The sequence below is a fragment of the Amblyomma maculatum genome, chromosome 1 (genome assembly GCF_055883805.1).
Source record: "Amblyomma maculatum isolate TAMU_Amacu chromosome 1, ASM5588380v1, whole genome shotgun sequence".
NCBI lineage: Eukaryota > Metazoa > Arthropoda > Arachnida > Ixodida > Ixodidae > Amblyomma > Amblyomma maculatum.
Window position 1 is genome coordinate 268,291,396 of NC_139344.1, and position 17,885 is coordinate 268,309,280.

The window sequence follows — 17,885 nt, forward strand, 5'->3', positions numbered from 1 at the left end:
CAGTAAAACTTATTTGGGATGTTTCTAAAAAAAAAATGAGAAGAAAACACATATCCTGCAGACTGTATGATCCAAATTGCCTGATTTTGAGGATTTTAACTGTTTATTGAGAAGCATTTAGTACTTAGACTTTCACTGTGTAAAAGTGTGGATTAGCATTTCTTGAAAAAGTAGGAGCAGCTCCCTTTTTTACTTCTTGCAGAATTCAGGCCGCATTTATATTGTTCTGTCCCGTTGATGACGATGCTAAGCTGTAATTGCATTTTTGGTTATTTTTGAATACTTTGCTCCTTAACACCAATGCATCGTGAAGGAGCCATCGCACGCAGTGGCTCACAGTCACCGTGTTTTTGCTCTAAATGCTGCATTCATAAGCCTAGCCCACTCATGTAAGCGCATAGCTGTAGTTCTCAAAGTTTCAGCCCTGTGCCTAAGGCTGTGAAGAAGTGACTGTGTTTCTTCTCATGGGGGGAAGTCGTGTCTCGGACACCTGGCATGTTGGTTCGGTGACCTTCTTTGATGCTTTGCCCATTTGCATAAGGAGGTGCAGGAAAGCAACCGCGGTGGGTGAGTGGTGCTGTTCTCGTTTTTCATGTAATGTGCCCCAGATTCGGCCCCCTCGTATGTTAGCACATGTCCGATTGATCACCAGACGTGTTATAAAGTCACAATTTGTGGAGATTTTGAATGTTAAAAATTTAGGAAAACCATAGATACTAGCTTATTAGTAGCAGATTCATATACGTTTCTAAAGCTTTTACCTAAATTAGTGCTATAAAACCCTGGCCCTCAGTCATCAGCGGCTGCGAAGCAACTGATCACGGCGGCAGTCAGACCTGTGATGCAGCGGGAGGTGCTAAGAATTTCTGGCTCTATTGGATAGGCCGTCATTGGAAACTGACCCTGGCAACGTTTAACGCTAGAACCCTAGCTAGTGAAGCTAGTTTAGCAGTGCCGTTAGAGGAACTAGAGGGTATGAAATGGGATGTCATAGGGCTTGGTGAGGTTAGGAGGCCGAAGGAGGCATATACTGTACTGAAGGATGGACAAGTACTGTGTTATTGAGGTTTACCAGAGAGGTGAGAACTAGGAATAGGTTTCCTTGTCAATAAGTATATAGCTAGTAATATAGATGAATTCTACAGCATTAATGAGAGGGTGATAGGCATCGTAACAAAGCTTAAAGGGGCAGAACACAGGAATTTAGGTCTCAAATGTTTTTTGGCACAACGGATAGATTGATGTCTAAAATATTTTATTCCATAGGGGTTTTGGTACAAACGCTGTAGAAAATTTTTACTGAAAATTTTTCGATCAGTGCATGCGCCCGTTTTTATGTAATCCGATGCTGGAAACCATGAGCAGCGACGGCGATGACGACTAGTGGTCGACAAAAGAGAAGTACCTAAAACAAATATAAATTTCACTCGCCAGGCAGTAATTAGACATTTTTTTATTAGAGTAACGTCCTTTTCAGTTTCAAGCTCAAGGCTGTTACGGCACAATAATGCACGCCTTGTCGACATAGTTTTTGTGGGCACTATCACCACTTCATTCACAGAATTTCAAACACTGTGGCATCATCTAGTGGCAAAACCTGAAAGTATGCTCTCGCGCTGCGGAAGGAGGGGTGGTTTTTATTTTAGAACACAGTATAGAGAACGCAGAATATAATAAATTATGACAAGCACTCCTAGAAGAAAAAAGAACAGTTGTGCACTTACGAAAATCAGCTATATTTTGCTGACATGTAGTCACTTGGGGTACTGAAAGTAATAGGGTTCCTCCGCTAGATAGCGCCTCAGTTGTTTTATACGATTTTTAGTGGCAAATTAAAATTGTAAAGCCTCTTTTCCTGGGTATTGTAGTGCTCGATCTGTACTATATGAGGCAAGGTCTTTTCATCTTCACAATAATCTCATGACATATTTTGGCTAGTGTTCTGTCCCTTTAATAAGCAGTATAAGCTGAAGGTTGTACAGGCCTACACACTTACATGTATTCAAGATGACTGGGCAGTTGAAAGCTTTTATGAAGATGTAGAATCGGCAGTGAGGGAAGGAAAGATGTGGTATATTGTACTAATGGGCAACTTCAGTGCCAACGTAGGGAAAAGGCTGGCAGGAGACCAGGTAGTGGGGGACTATGGCATTGGTTCTGGGGATAGCAAAGGGGAGTTACTACATAGTTGAGTTCGCAGAGCGCAGTAACTTGGGAATCATGAATACCTTCTTCAGAAAATGGAAAAACCGTAAGTGGGCATGGAAAAGTCCTGATGGGGCGACTAAAAATGAAATTGACTTCATATTGAGTTCTAACCTAACCCTGCTATTATGCAGGATGTAGAGGTAATCGGGAAAGTACGATGTAGTGACCACAGGATGGTAAGGTCTCGAATTAGTCTAAATCTGAAGAGGCAACAAAGCAGATTAGTAAGAGGTCCATCAACGAATTAGCGGTGAGGGGGAGAGCAGAAGAGTTCAGGGTCTCGCTACAGAATAGATATTCAATTCTAGCCAAGGATGACGACATTAGTCTAGAAGTTGTGAACAATAATTTCAGAGATATCATTACTGAGTGCACTGTAGAAGTAGGTGGTAGAATAGTTAGTTAGAATAGAATAGAATAGTTAGAGGTAGAATAGAATAGTTAGAGAGGATACTGGTAAGCTGTCTAAGGAGACGAAAGATTTGATTAAGAAATGGCGAAGTATGAAAGCTTCCAATCCAACAGACCAGGTGGAATTAGCCGAGATATGAAAGCTAATCAATAAGCGCAAAGTGGCTGATATAAGAAAATATAACATGGAGAAAATTGAGCATGCTGTAAATAGCGGGGGAAGCCTTATAGCGGTGAAGAAGAAATTGGGTATAGGCAAAAATACGCTAAGGACAAAGTGGGCGACATCATCACGAATATGGACCAGATAGTCAAAGTAGCCGAGGAGTTCTATACTGATCTCTACAGTAGCCAAAGTAGTCAGGACAATAATGAGATTACCAGTAGGGAAAAACAGCCAGACGTTCCGCCAGTGACTAAGGACGAGGTCAAGAAAGCGTACGAAAATATGAAAAGGGGGAAAGCAGCTGGAGGGGATCAGATAACCGTAGATTTGGGGGGGGGGGGGGGGGGGGGATATCGTGCTAGGAAAACTGGCTACCCTGCGTATGCAGTGCCCGGTGTCATCGACAGTACTGGAACCATGAAAAAACGCAAACATCTTAATTCATAAGAAAGGGGACGCTCAGGACCTGAAAAATTGTAGACCAATCAGCTTACTGTCTGTTACGTATAAGGTATTTATTAAGGTAATTGTTAACAGAATCAGGACAACCTTAGGCTGCAATCAAGAAAAAGATCAAGCAGGTTTTCGGAAAGGGTACTCTACTATCGATGATACCATCAACCACGTGATAGAAAAATGCTCGGAATATAACCAGCGCTTATACATAGCATTCATTGATTACGAAAAAGCATTTGACTCAGTAGAAACCTCGGCGGTCATGCAGGCATTGCGAAATCAGGGTGTAGACGAGGCATATGTGAAAGTACTGGAAGATATATATTGTGGCTGCACAGCAACCATAATTCTGCATAAAGAAAGTAACAAAATTCCTATAAAGAAAGTTGTTAGGCAAGGAGACACGATCTCCCCAGCACTACGGTATTCACAGCTTGTTTAAAGGAAGTATTCAGAGACTTGGAATGGGAGCAGTTGGGGATAAGGGTAGATGGAGTGTACCTCAGTAATTTGCGATTCGCTGATGATGTTGCCTTGCTAAGTAACTCAGGGGATGAACTGCAAAGAATGATTGCTGACCTAGACAGGAAAAGTATAAAGGTAGGCTTGAAAATCAATATGCAGAAGGCTAAGGTAATGTTCAACAGCCTCGGGAAGGAACAGCAGTTTACGTTAGGTAGCGAAGCACTGGAAGTAGTAGGCGAATGTGTCTACTTAGGACAGATAGTAACCGCAGATCTGGACTACGAAAGGGAAATAACAAGGAGAATAAGATTGGGATGGAGCGCATTTGGCAAGCACTCGCAGGTTATGACTAGCAGCTTACCGGTATTGCTCAAGAGGAAAGTATACAACAGTTGCATCTTACCTGTATTCACCTATGGGGCTGAAACGTGGAGGCTAACGAAGAGGGTTCTACGTAAGTTGAGGACAAGTAGAGGTCTTTGGAATGAAAAATGGTAGGGGTAACGTTAAAAGATAGGAAGCGTGCAGAGTGGGTCAGAGAAATAACTCAAGTTACTGACATTCTTGTGGAAATCAAGAAGAAATGGGCATGGGCAGGGCATATAGGGCGTAGAGAGGATAACCAATGGTCGCTTAGGGTAACAAACTGGATTCCGAGGGAAGGTAAGCATAGCAGGGGGCGGCAGAAAGTTACGTGGGCGGATGAGGTTAAGAAGTTTGCAGGGGTCAAGTGGATGCAATTAGCACAGGACCTGGTTAATTGGAAGAATATGGGAGAGGCTTTCGCCCTGCAGTAGGTATAGTCAGGCTGATGATGATGACATCATTATGCTTCTTAAAGGGCCACTGTCCAGGGAAGGACCTTTTAAGCAAAGGAGCCCAGTGCTTCAATCAGGTACCATAGATAGTCTGTGCAAACTGCTACAGCAATACATGCGCCGCAAAGCAGCAAAAATACCAATCAAAGCTTTCTCATCCTCCCCGTCGGGAAACCAGCTTCCCCGTTCTCTACGAGCAGCAGGGATGACTCCGGAGTCGAAAACGACATCCATCGGTCCGTCTCGCTGTCTGACGGGTGAAGGATGGGCGTGCTTTTCCCTGCCAAACGCGGAGGAGGAAGGGGAATTTGTCTTGTGGAGGCTAGACGACCGGGCAGAAGAGTGAAAAACCTTTGCGAGGAATGGGAGGAGAGAAACACGACAGATTCGGGTGATTGCGGTGGCTGTAACTACGTTATTAATTACTCTTTTCAAGAACACTTTGCGGCCTTGAGTTCTGGGGACGAAGTCTCACAGTCACCGCGGAAGAAAATATTTTTGAGTGGAGGGTGGACAGTGGGCCTTTAAAAGCATGATTTTGAATGTTGATTTTGAATGGGAAATCGCATTATCTGGAAACATATTAACTGGAGAAAAATTAGTGTAACTCTGGAAGAATGTTACTGCCTGCAATTTTGAGCATATTAAACAAGAAGTCGTATGAACTGGGAATGTATCAGTGAGCTATTACATACTGTGCCCAAGAACTTTGTGTGGCTTGTGTGGTTTATTGGGCAATTATTCTGTAGCAATACTGATAGGCTAGCTATTTTTCCTTTTTTTTTTTTAAAGCATGTGATTGGGGCATAACAGCAGCCTTATTTGCATTAAGGTGAATAATATATTTACTATACACTAACAATACCGTTCCTGCAGTGTTTTGTTAAAGGAGTAATGACATCAGAGCTTTGAATGGCTGCTTTTTTTCTAGAATAGTGTGCAAGACAATGGGTACATGAGGCATAACACGGAATTCACCTGCTAAATAACATAAAATTGAATTTTTTCTCTGGCAATTTTGGTGTTAATTTGAACTGCTTAACAACGGCTGCAATGTCACAGACGAGTTGAGGTCATGTGAGTCATAAAAAATGCCGTCATATAATGACTGCTTATCAGTTTATTGCGATTCCAGCTCTTGGGCAGGCCCCATCTGACTTCAACTCCTCTATGACGTCACACTCTTCGTTCGGCAATTGAAACCAAAACTAAAACTGGATGAGGGAAAAAATTCAATGATAAATTATCGCTTTTTTAAACAATCCACGTGAGTGTTAATGCTTTTTAATGGGCCATGAATCATTCTAGAAGCAGAACACACAACAAACGTTTGATGTGTGTACTTTAATAATTTAGTAACTAAGACTTTTTCTTTTCAGTATGTAGTTATACTAGATGGTTAGTGTTATCTGTGTAGATTACTGGGTGAGCAGAAAGTATTGCGATGACAGGTCATCAGTTTTTGATACAAGTATCATGGGTCCAAGAATGTAAATATGTTAGAGACCCAAATTAATTGATTAAACGTTGGGCTACGTGGTACTCATATGTATTATTTTCTGTCAATCCTCTGGTAAGTTTGCAAAGTTCTAGGTGGTTTCTATTTATGCCATAGTGAGGCAGTTAACCTTTTAAGGAGCATGATGATATATTTAATTGAAAGCTGTAATAATGTATATGAATCTTCTACTAATAAGCCAGTATCTATGGTTTTCATGATTGAATCCATAAAAGATTTAACTATTGTGGTACTAGTTGAAATGTCTTTCCTGAGCCTAAACTAACGAGAGGAAAAACGTTGCTGATCTGAGCACATAGTGACTTGTAAATATGCCATCACATTTATTTTGACACTCTGACAAGTAAAATAACCAATAATTCAATATTATACACAAAGTTCACAAGAACACATGATTCAAAGAAGGTTTTGTTGCGACACTTCTGTATATCCTTCAAAAATTTCTATGAAGTGAGAAGCACAGGGTGAAGATAGTACATCACATCACTTTCTGAAAAGTGTCTATCTGTATACTGGGGCATCATGAAGTACATGATGAGTGATGGTGCTGCTTCAATTTGTACCAGATGTTGGAGCATCGGCAACAAAGGATTGCAACTGAATGTGTAGTCACAGCAAAGAGAACAGTTGATATCACTTAAAGCAGTACATCAGCAGGAGCAAGAGTAGCAGTGTCACAGATTTCAGAATATGGTCAGTCTTAAAGTAAAATTCTGGTATGGCAATAAATGATATGTGTGTACTTAAGTGACATGCTTGAGACATAAACTTCTACATAGACAAATTCACAATATGTAGTGACAAAGTTAACATTTAGTTGCTCTTTTATGTTCTATGTTGTCATTAATGCAGAGTGCTGCACCACCATGTGCAGGTACAGTGCTTCACCACCAGCAAGTGCTTGCATTGCTGAAGTTCAGGCAGCACTTTGCTTCCTTATTATTTGATCAGTCAGAATAGAAATTATTGGTGCACACAAACCACATTATGCGATGAGAGTGCATTAGCATTGTCACCCCTTTGCTTTCTTTTGCAGTCGCTTTGCATCTGCTAAGTGCCTTCTTGGGAGCCACTTTGATGACCCTACTCAACACCCTGATTTGCAAAGTCACTCTACACACACTTACTATCCCTAACTAGTATTACATCCACCAAGTAGTACTATCCATAACTAGTGCTAACCACTTACTCCCACTGACACTACACAGTTACTAGACAGCCACTAACTAGCACTGATACCTGCTTGCATACTGTCCCACCTACCTCTACCTCATGTCTGCCTGTAATGTAATCGCACTTCAGTTTATCATTCCATTCCTCATATCTGCTGTAATATGTCCTGGCCCCTGGGTCACAATGATACACACCTACCCACGTGTGACGGACACTGGCTGTTCCTCTGATGGGACTTCTAATATAACGCGTTAAAAGGCGGCACTTCCGATTGCTTAAACAGAAGTGGTCAGCCATAGTTTAAAATTGCCGTAGAATAAAACTCAGTCTCATTTGCTTTGTGGCTAAGTGTTCGTCACCGTATTTCATGTTTCATTTTATTCCAGACTGATGACTATCTTTTATTTTCACATCATGTAGTGCTTTCCTGGCATAGTGTAAGCCTGCAATGAAAGCCTCAGTTTAAAGATGCAGCCTAGTGGTATTAATCTTGCTTCTGTATGCAAAACAGCTGTAAAGTATGCATGATGGCGTAATTGTGCTGTGGTCCTGGAGAGAGCCTTCAAATAGTATCATTATTCGGTCTGAATACTAGTGAACTGCATAAAAAGCTAAAATGGAGCTAGTAAATGGGTTAGTTGGTGCAATATAGTGAAGTGCAGTACGGGTGCATCTCTTCACTATGTTCTGTTTTTCCTGCACTGTATATTATTGCTGCATATAACGTTTGGGAAAGTATAGGCTGATAAGTGGTATTAAACATTGAGAATATTTTGCTCATTGTATATTTTTATTAAGAAATACTACCGATCCCAGTAAGTATTCTTGCATAAAGGGGGCTAGAATTTTTATAAGCAAGAAGATAGCAGTGGTGCAGTGGTAAGACGCCGGCTATTGTGCCGGAGTACCCAGGTTCGATCCGGACCACCGGTGGCTGCGTTTCGATGGAGGTGAAACGAAGTGGCGTCCGTGGGCTGTGCGATGTCAGTGCACGTTAAAGATCCCCAGGCGGTCGAAATTACTCCGGAGCCCTCCACTACGGCACCCCTTTCTCTCTCTCTTTCTCCACTTTCACTCCCATCTTCCTCTCTTTCCTTACGGCGCGGTTCAGGTGTCTGCAGAACAAGTGTGACAGATACTGCGCCTTTCCTTTCCTGTGAACCAATTATTATTATTAAGTGGCCGTAGTTAGTTAATTTTTGAGGCAGTGAGTCAGTGTGTGTGTGAACAAGTGGTATCTTTCTAGGTCTAAACTCGAGTCTGAAGTCAAGAAAAAGGCACCTCATGAGACAGAAGGAGCTGGTGAGGAGCCACCTACGGCTACAGCTGAAGCGCAGCCACCAGCAGCAGCATATGGTGATGTTCCGGATCTCTTTTCATTTGAAGGCTGGGATGAGAATGTGGTGATCTCGTATGAAGAGTTCCAAATGGTGAGACAGTTGTTGTGCTGCAGACTAAATTTTTCAGCAGTAATTTACCTTTCTTATTTGTTGTCATCGAGCATACAACATTACTTTAGTGAAAACATCTTTGTGCAACTTGTTCTTTCAGTGGTAGCAAACAATTTCAACGTACCATCTTTTTCTACGATATCTACAATATGATCAGTAACTGTCCTATTGTTACACTACTTCTACTTTTTGAATGGCGTGTGTGACAATGCTTAAAATTCTTTTGTAAAATAAAAATAGTGTGGTGTGATGCTTAACTTATGCTACATATGTTCTGAACACCTTCTCAACATTTAGTGTAATTCAATATTCTATTTATTTTGGCAGCACATTTGTTATCTTAATATTGCTAATTACAAAGTGCACTAATTTTAATGGCCTCCTTGTAATGATTTGTAACTGTTAGGTGTTGTATAAAATAACCAGATCTTTTCCCTAGCATTGATGAAAGCCGAGAGCCTGTTTACTATGTTTATTTTAGTTTGAAGAAGAGAACAAGAAGCTGTACGAGGAATTGAATGCACTCTCAGATGAGGTCAAGTAAGTTATCTGAGTAGTAGGTATGGTTGCATAGTATCTTATGTGTCTTCTTTTACCTTTTAGGAACATTGAGGGCAGAGTAATTGAAATTTCCCAGCTACAGAAGGTTTTCACAGAAAAAGTGTTGGAGCAGGTGAGCCACCTTCGGATTTTCTTATCATCTGGCATGCTATGTAGCCATTTTGTGCGCACAGGCTGCAGCTTTTCTTCTCGAGGGGATCGTGCAGTACATCTTAATAATAAATTGGTAGTATTGTTCGCTTCTTATTAGACACGCTAGAGACATATTATTCTGTAGGAACTCAAGGTGGTTATTCAGAGTTCCGGAATGAGGGTTTTAAAGAGGCATATTCTAACTTAGACTTAACAAAGATTTTATAGGCACTGAGCTTAGTGTTGGTGCTGGGAGGCAGCAAAGATCGATGGAGACAGTCCAATGTACGGCTAGCAGATGACAGTATGTTGTCGGTGTCGCATTAAAAACAAGCACACCAGACTGAGAGCCTTGTTAATGTGCACTCAACATTCCCTGCTTCATGTGATTTTACAGTGTCAGTGCTGCCAGCAGCTGTCCAAGGATACTGAGCCAACTGGGCTCGATGCAGACTAAATTATCTTGGGAATACCATTAGAAGCACCCCTTGCCGGGGCATATGGCAGTTCAATACATTGAATGTTCCACTTAATGAGAGTTCGATAAACATAACCAACACAGCTATAGTTTTAAATGAGATTTTTTATGGGTATATTGAGATAATTCTATATATCTTGGTTTGATATGTCTGACTTCAACTGTATTCACCTTCCAGTTCATCATACAGGGTTTGTATAAAGAGGGAAAAGTTTCGGAAAAATATATTTATTAGAGATATTGGTGCAATGCCTCAAAGGTGTTCAAAGTACATGCCTTGAGCGTCGACACACTTTTGCCAACGGCTTTTCCACGACTCGAAGGTTCCCAGTAGGTGGATTCCGGTAGGTCCTTAAGGGCACTCATGCAAGCTTCTTTGACGGCCCTTAGGGTCCCATGGTGGTGTCCTTTGAGGGAGGATTTCACTTTTGGGAATAGGAAATAGTCTGCTAGTGCCAAGTCAGGACTGTAAGTGGGTTGGGGAACCGTCATCATGCCGTTTATCATCAGGTAGTCGCTGACCTTGGTGCAGGTGTGGCTGGTTACATTGTCGTGGTGCAATTTCCAATTTCCATGTCCAGCGATGGCTGGCCTCAACCGGTTGACCCTTCTCTGCAGTCTTTTTAGCACTTCTCGGTAAAAAGCACCATTCACTGTCTGTCCCTCTGGTATAAATTCATAGTGGGCCGCACCCTCTGCGTTGAAGAAAACTATGAGCATGGCTTCCACTCTGGATTGGCTCCTTCGAGCCTTTTTTGGACGAGGTGATGCCATAGTGTGCCATTCGGCACTTTGCCGCTTTGTTTCCGGGTCATATTCAAATGTCCAAATTTCGTCTCCCATGATTATGTTGTCCAAAAAGACGAGGTCGTCTTAATGCGTTGCAGAAGCTCTTCGCAAGCAGACACTCTCCTCTGCTTTTGCTCGTCTGTCAAGACCTTTGGGAGGAGTTTAGCGCAGATCTTTCGAATCGCCAAATTTTCAGTGATAATGCTGTGCGCTGTCATCTTAACAATACCAATTTCATCTGCGACCATTCGCACACCTAAACGACTGTCTGAATTCAGCACTTCACGCTCACGTTGCATTTTGTCGTCAGTTCTTGACGTCAACGGCTGTCCAGCGCGGGGCTCGTCATCTTTAAAGAACTTGTGCCACTTAAAAACTGCAGTCTGTGACATGCTTTCATCCTTGAACACTTGACGAATCATGCCCAACGTCTCCGTACCTGATTTCCTCACTTCAACACAAAATTTCATGGCATACCATTGCTCAATCGTTCGCTGCATTTTGCGCTTGCACCAGTCACTCTGCAGGGATCCACTGAAACACCATCTAGCCTGAACGAACGCTCGCAGACGACTGGTGCTTGACGCGTCTTGACTGTCACATCTCCCACCACCGTGCATGCGCGGTGCGAGCGTGCTGCAGTGCGTTTTCACGTTAGGAAAAAATTGTTCCCGATACTTTTTATACAAACCTTATATAAAAGCTTTGCCCTAATGTCAACATTTCTGAAGCACTTTCTGATATTCCCAAGGCCATTCTGCATGCCAGGGCTATATTTCTCCATCCAAATGTTAAGACAGTTTCTCGATTTAAGTTCAGGGACAGATTTTAAGGTACTAGATTTTTTTTTTTTTTCTGGTGGGAAACCTCATGATAATAGGCCTCTAAATGCAGCATGGGATCCTAGGCTTTTTGATGGAAAAAATGCCTCATTCAAAAGTATGCGCATATTTGCCCAGCCCCTCCGCGGTGGTACAGTGGTAAGATGCCCTACTACTGTATCGGAGTTCCCGGGTTTGATACCAACCGCTGGCGGCTGCGTTTTGATGGAGGCGCAGTGGAGAGGCGTCCGTGGGCTGTGCAATGTCAGTGCACGTTAAAGATTCCCAGGTGGTTGAAATTACTCCGTGGCCCCCTGTACATCATCTCTTTCTCTCCACTTTTATTCCCACCTTTCTTCCTTCCCTTGCGGTGCCGTTCAGGTGTCCGCAGAAACAAGTGTGACAGATACTGCGCCTTTCTTTTCCTGTGAACTGATTATTATTATTATTATTATTATTATTATTATTATTATTATTATTATTATTATTATTATTATTATATTTGTCCAAAGATGATAGCTGGATTGAGTGATTGAAACTCAGTAATGACTGTTATTCATTTTTCTTAGCAGCCGCTAGACCAACTTACTATTATGTTTTGCAGCCCTGTTTCGTCTTATTAGTTATGTCATTGCACTTGGCATCATGAAGTTTGCTGTTGCAAGTGCGGGCAAGAAATTTGACTTTGCAATAACATGCTTCTATGTTAAGAAAGCACCTCATTCCAATCACTAAAAGTGTTCTCAAGAGTGCTGGAGAGCCATCAGTGCCTATTGCTAGCATGTTGAAATTGGGGAAACCCCAGCATAGCTCAAGCAATAATCTGAGGAACTATTGGCAGAAGGCCGTGAAGTAAAGGATCTGAAGGAGGGAAGGAGATGATGAACTGTACCAAAATGGCTTTATTATTGCTTCCTGAGCTGCTCCATAACGATCGAGCTTGCTTCCACCCCTGCTTTGTTCTGCTTGCACATGGCTGCAGCATGGAGAACTGATTGGGGGCAGATATATCTTGTCACTAGCAGGGCAAGCAAGGTACACCACGTGACTGGTATTCAATCTTCTCAAATTGCTGTCATTGGTCGATCACTGACCGTGTGCAGTAGATTCGCTTTCAACGCTGCCGCTGTCTCACCATTACCATGCTTCTGCTTTGTCTTTAGACGCTTTGCCCAACTGGCAGACACACACGCACTGATTCACCTTGTAGCCTTGTGGGAAATAGAGGGGGGGGGGGGGTGCTTGTTTTGCAGTTAACAGCAGTTTCAATGCCACCTTTTTTTATTTTTGGTGAGTGAGGGGAGGGGCGGCACATTCTTTGAGAGCGATCACTGGACCTAGAAGATGCGTGCGCTGGCAGAAAGAGTGCGTTTGGACTGCATTCATGATGAGTTCTTGAAGCCTCTTTGTTTGCTATAACTGAATGGTGCAGCAATGTGTGTTAATTTTATCTAAGAGACTGTGCTATAGTTCTAATATGTGTTTAGACGATAGCTCCACCTGCATCTGTAATAAGTTAGCACTTGTTTTAACTGCAGCCATTATACATAGTTCTAATATGTGTTTAGACGATAGCTCCACCTGCATCTGTAATAAGTTAGCACTTGTTTTAACTGCAGCCATTATACAGTAGAATACCACGTGAACGAACATCGTTTAAATGAAGTATTCACTTGAACGAACTTTCTTAAATCAGCATTTTTCATAGCATTATCCTTTGTCTTCCACGTCATACGGAGCACTTCAATAAGTGCCAACAGCACTTTTTGTTGCACTTTACGTTGAACTACATTTAATTACTGCATGGTGAAAATTGGCCATCATTTAGCTTTAAACTGAATTGGCTAACTAAGCAAGCTTGTAGCCAGCCAAATCCATAGCTGGCTTTGCATGCTTAATGAGCTCCACAACCACAGCCAGAGCTTCAGCCCTACTAGGCCTTTTAGGTCCAAGAAAGGCATACGTATGCTTGCTGGTTAACCATGTTCTGCTGAAGCAATGGTCTGGTTGGAGTAAGCTTCCCAGCAGACCATTGTGTCGGACAAATTTCAAGAGATCTTGGGTACAGTGGCTGATTTTAATACCACTGCAGTCGTAAGTTCTAAAGTGTTTCAAAAGGTTACTGCATTCATAGCTTGCAAATGAGCTCAGTGACAAATGAATGGGTCGAGATATGATTTGAACACCCTATGTTTCTTGGAGCGAATGGGAACGAGCTTTCACACACTCATTTCAGTACAGCGAACTTGTCGCTTTAAAAAACTTTTTTCTAAAATCTTTTGAAGTTTGTTCAAGTGAAGTTTCATAAGTGGGCTGGACTGTATTTGCAGCCCGAATGATAGATGACCGACTTTCATGGCTGAAATAGATGGTTTTTATGTGATAAAGATGAGGGATGGAGGGGCATGCACAGATTTGTGTATTTATTGTATCTTGCTCTTTTTACAAAGCTCTGGAAAAGTGGCCAGTGCATGCAAATATGAGGAGAAGTTTGTGTATGCAATGTGCCGTTTCTTGTCCGTTTCTGTATAGGATGAAGAAATGGAGCGTATTGTTCATAAACTCGGTGGTGCTACCGAAAATGTAAAAGATGGCAACGAGCAACTTCGTCAGGTATGTTGTCAGGCTGTGCAAGTGTGTTAAGCTTACTGAAAGGGTTCAATTTGTTTCTTTTTCAGGCAATGAAGAACAATGCTGGCTTTAGGATATCAATCTTGTTTTTTCTTTTGGTCATGTCATTTTCATTGCTGTTTCTTGACTGGTACAATCCATAGTTTTTCTAATGTAAATGTATTGCAATTGATAATTAATCTAATAAATCAACATTTGATATATATTACAAAGGTTTCATGGTGCTTTACTGCCCTTCCTTATTGGCAAGAGAACACAGGATGCCCTGCACAGCTCATTTAACTTGTGTACTTTAATGATGCAAATCTGATGCAGATCTTTGCATGACCAAGGCCCATAACCCAGTTTAGGTACATTCGTTAACTCTGATGAAAATTAATATAAATGCAGTACTATTTGCAACGTGGACTGACATAGGCCACTCTTAGCTAGGAATTCAGGTTACAAGCATCGTAGTAGAAGATGAAATGATGCAATAATGACAGTACACATTATGAACTTTGCAAATAAAATGCAAGGAGAGGGAGCATTGAGTCCTGAAATTGGTGTAGGAACTAGGATTGTATGTATAATTTTAGACAAGGATTAAGAATTTAAAAGAACTTAAAGGAGCTGTTCTTTTAGAAAAAAAAAACTATTTAATGGGCACAAGCTAGTCCTCGTGAAACCTTATGGTGTAAATAGAATGCAGTTTAAAATAGAGTAATGTTGAAATAATTGTTGCACAAGAAATAAGAAACTTTAGCCTGCAGGTTTTCCTTATTCTCAAAATTAATTTAGCTCTCTTACTGTTGTATTGTTATGTTTGACAATAACAGATGTTTGATGAAGCAGTGGGTTACACGTGTGTTCTCATTATCTGCAGTGCAGAGCCAGGTTTGAGCCAGTTGCAGGGGTAGAAGCGCTGCTCCAATTCCTCCATTCCGCTCCAAACTGTTTTTCCTGCTCCATCCTGCTTCAAAATGCAATATTGCTCCAAAACTGCTCCAAACTGGCTGCTTTGATGTTCTGTCATCAAATTTAGCACAACACGAGAGAAATGTCGCAGTGTCAGGGGCAAAGATATAATTCATCTTGCACTGGGCTTAATACAAATGAAAATTTTGTAAGGGAAGGAAGTATGGAGCATAATAAATATTTGTTCGCCATAAATTTAGTATGAGCAACAGGTGATCGGAGTTTTTAATTGCAAAAAAAAAATGCACTATACATGTGACGCAGCACCTCCTTCCAGCCTTTTGAATTGCCAGTGGAGAGAGTATCAAACGAAGCAGATAGCGTAAACTACCGCGAGCCGTTAGCAAACTTGTCCGGTTGCAAAAAATACACAAGTCTTACTATGAAAACAAGCCAGTACATCAACATCGAGCTCCTTCGTGTTATGGGTTGGAACGCCAAAGTTGTCAATCACTAGGAAACTTCTCAAGAGTGTTGGAAAGGCACATGGCCTACTGCCAAGATATTAAAAATGAACCCGAGCATTGCTCAAGCAAAGAATGATGACCTATTGGCAGGAGGCAGTGAAGTAAAGCTGAATTATGATATTGGGCGCGCGAGCAGCACCACTGGAACGAATGGCGCTGGTGCCGATCTAGGGGAACAAGTGGGATCATGTGACTCCTCTTACTGCTGCTGGAGCAGACACTGTATTGAATTTGAGCATTTTAAAAGCTAACAGTCGCATTAATTTCCATAGTTTTGGTTGATAACGAGTGCCAGCATTGCACTTTTTGATCTTCCATAGTGGCTGAGGCTGCTGAAGTTTATTTAAGCTGTTGCTACGGTCCGTTACTGCTCTGTACCCGGATGTAAGCAACGGAACCCGGCGCAAGCTCCCATTGCTACCCGAAACATAAGCTCATATAATATTCCTTAATCAAAATTTGAATGGGCAAAGAAGCGAGTGGTCATTCTAATGTGTGCAGCAGACATTTCAGCAAGCAAGAATTCATCCATGGAGTTGGCGCTAAACAGATTAGTGAGCCGCGCAGGAGCAACGACATACACGTTTTAATTTGCGCTTATCACTTCTGAAGCTAACGATGCTATAGCTGGAAGGATGGAAACGATGCAGGCTTCTTCACGGCGCAGTATCCTCTCAGAAAAACGAAGGATCATGCGAAAGCCAGAAAGTCTCAAATTATTCTAAATGAACGCGTTGACACGGCAGTTTCACTTAAGTGAACTAGAAGATTCTGCCACCTCGGGCAGCGGTATGCATGGTGAGTTGTCTCAGGCAGCGTCTCCAGTACTGTAGGGATTTCAAATGACAGAGTACGGGAATAAACGAAAGATAAAGCATTACATGCATGTTGTGATATGTTGAGGTATGCGCAAAAATTGAAAAACCTTGTGTGGGGAAAACAAATATCCGCTTGAACCAAGAGTGCCAATGAAGTAGTCAGTGCGCAAAAATTCGCTACGCGGAACGCAGTTCTTCACACTGCTATAAAAATTAATTCACGTGTTCCCCACAGTAAAACTTATCTGCTCCACTACGTTCAAAGGAGCAGACGAACTACCGCTTCCGCCGGCGCTATTCGAAGGCGCTCAGCATCTATCGGGCACCTGACATCTCCGCTGCTCTTGCGTATGAAAATCCCATTACCTTTTCGGGGGCCGCTTACATCTGATATGGTTGTATGGCAGCTTCAGTTCTTTTTTTTTTTACCATAAAAGCAACAGCAATGCTGCAGCCGGTGCGCGTCGTCGTCAAAGCTCGCCAACTTCGGTAACTCTGATTTGGTGAAGTGCTTTCTTGCCGAATGAGCGGGTCTAATACTTTCAAACTTTGGCCCGTGAACTCGGCTACTCCTACTTTACAGTCCTTCCCACTGAGCTGTTCTGGCCTGTGCTGCTCAACTACTAATGGCCTCTTGCTGTCAGCATCCGAGTGGCTCAGATTCGGCACGCTCTTGCTGCCGAATTCCTCGACTGTTTCACACTTGCTAGGAGTGAAGTCCGCCAAAGTGCTGTTGGGCAACAATTGCCCTTCACCCTTTCTGAGCTTAGCATCTGAACAATCTGCATGCGCTGCATGATCAGAATTTATTCTCTCTTATTTCTGACACGCAGCGCAGATGTTTTCTTTGGGTTTCAAAACAACCACACCCATCTCATCAGTGACAGTTAGCACTGCTAACTCGAGATAGGGTCCTTCGTTGTCTTCCATCACCGGCAGTGGCGCTCTTTTCCCTTCTCGCAGCTGCGTGCCTTCCACGTGCGCCTCGTGTTCGTTAACTAACTCTCCGGGATTCCCATAGGCACTGCGGGTACACTGCTCTCCCGGTTCATGAACAACTCTCTCACTAGCATCACAGCCAAGGACATACTCTAGAGCATCCACCGAACAACGGCTCCCTACCTCAAGCTCACATTCCTGAGGGTTGTTTTGGGCCTTTTGCACATTTTCCTGCTTCAGGACGCCTAGCTCCTCTGCGTCACAGACTACGTGTTGGCACTGCTTCACACTGCATTGTGCACACTTTCCAAGACTCTCCTGAACGTCGGGTTCCTGACCAGTAACTCTGGGTACCTCTACTCGTTCCTTGCTATGCCTGCGCCGATCGGATATGTTGACAAACTTATCTATCCTGGTGTCGCGCTTATTCAACTCGGTCTCGTGTGCAGCTTTCTCTCGGACTGGGGTCACACTTTCCCTTTTTCCAGGTTTATCTTCGCTGGACACTAGCACGGGATCTCCTACCCTGTCAACGCGGCAACTCTGCTGCTCAACGGTTTTTTTGCCTCTACCGTCTTTCTCTGTGGAGTTCGCGCTTTCCTTTTTCATTTGAAACGATTAGGAG

The 17,885-nt window shown here is 42.5% G+C and overlaps 1 protein-coding gene across 1 annotated transcript in view; it reads left to right on the forward strand.

The window, feature by feature from the left end:
• Syx18 (syntaxin 18) overlaps positions 1-14,291 on the forward strand; it is a 35,613-nt gene extending 21,322 nt beyond the window's left edge. The window contains exons 6-10 of the mRNA XM_084591222.1: positions 8,463-8,646; positions 9,149-9,207; positions 9,271-9,340; positions 13,981-14,061; positions 14,127-14,291. Of these exons, the coding sequence (XP_084447348.1) occupies positions 8,463-8,646; positions 9,149-9,207; positions 9,271-9,340; positions 13,981-14,061; positions 14,127-14,222 (490 nt within the window). The 3' untranslated portion in view covers positions 14,223-14,291. The remainder of the gene's footprint in view (positions 1-8,462; positions 8,647-9,148; positions 9,208-9,270; positions 9,341-13,980; positions 14,062-14,126) is intronic.
• The last annotated feature ends 3,594 nt before the right edge of the window (positions 14,292-17,885 follow it).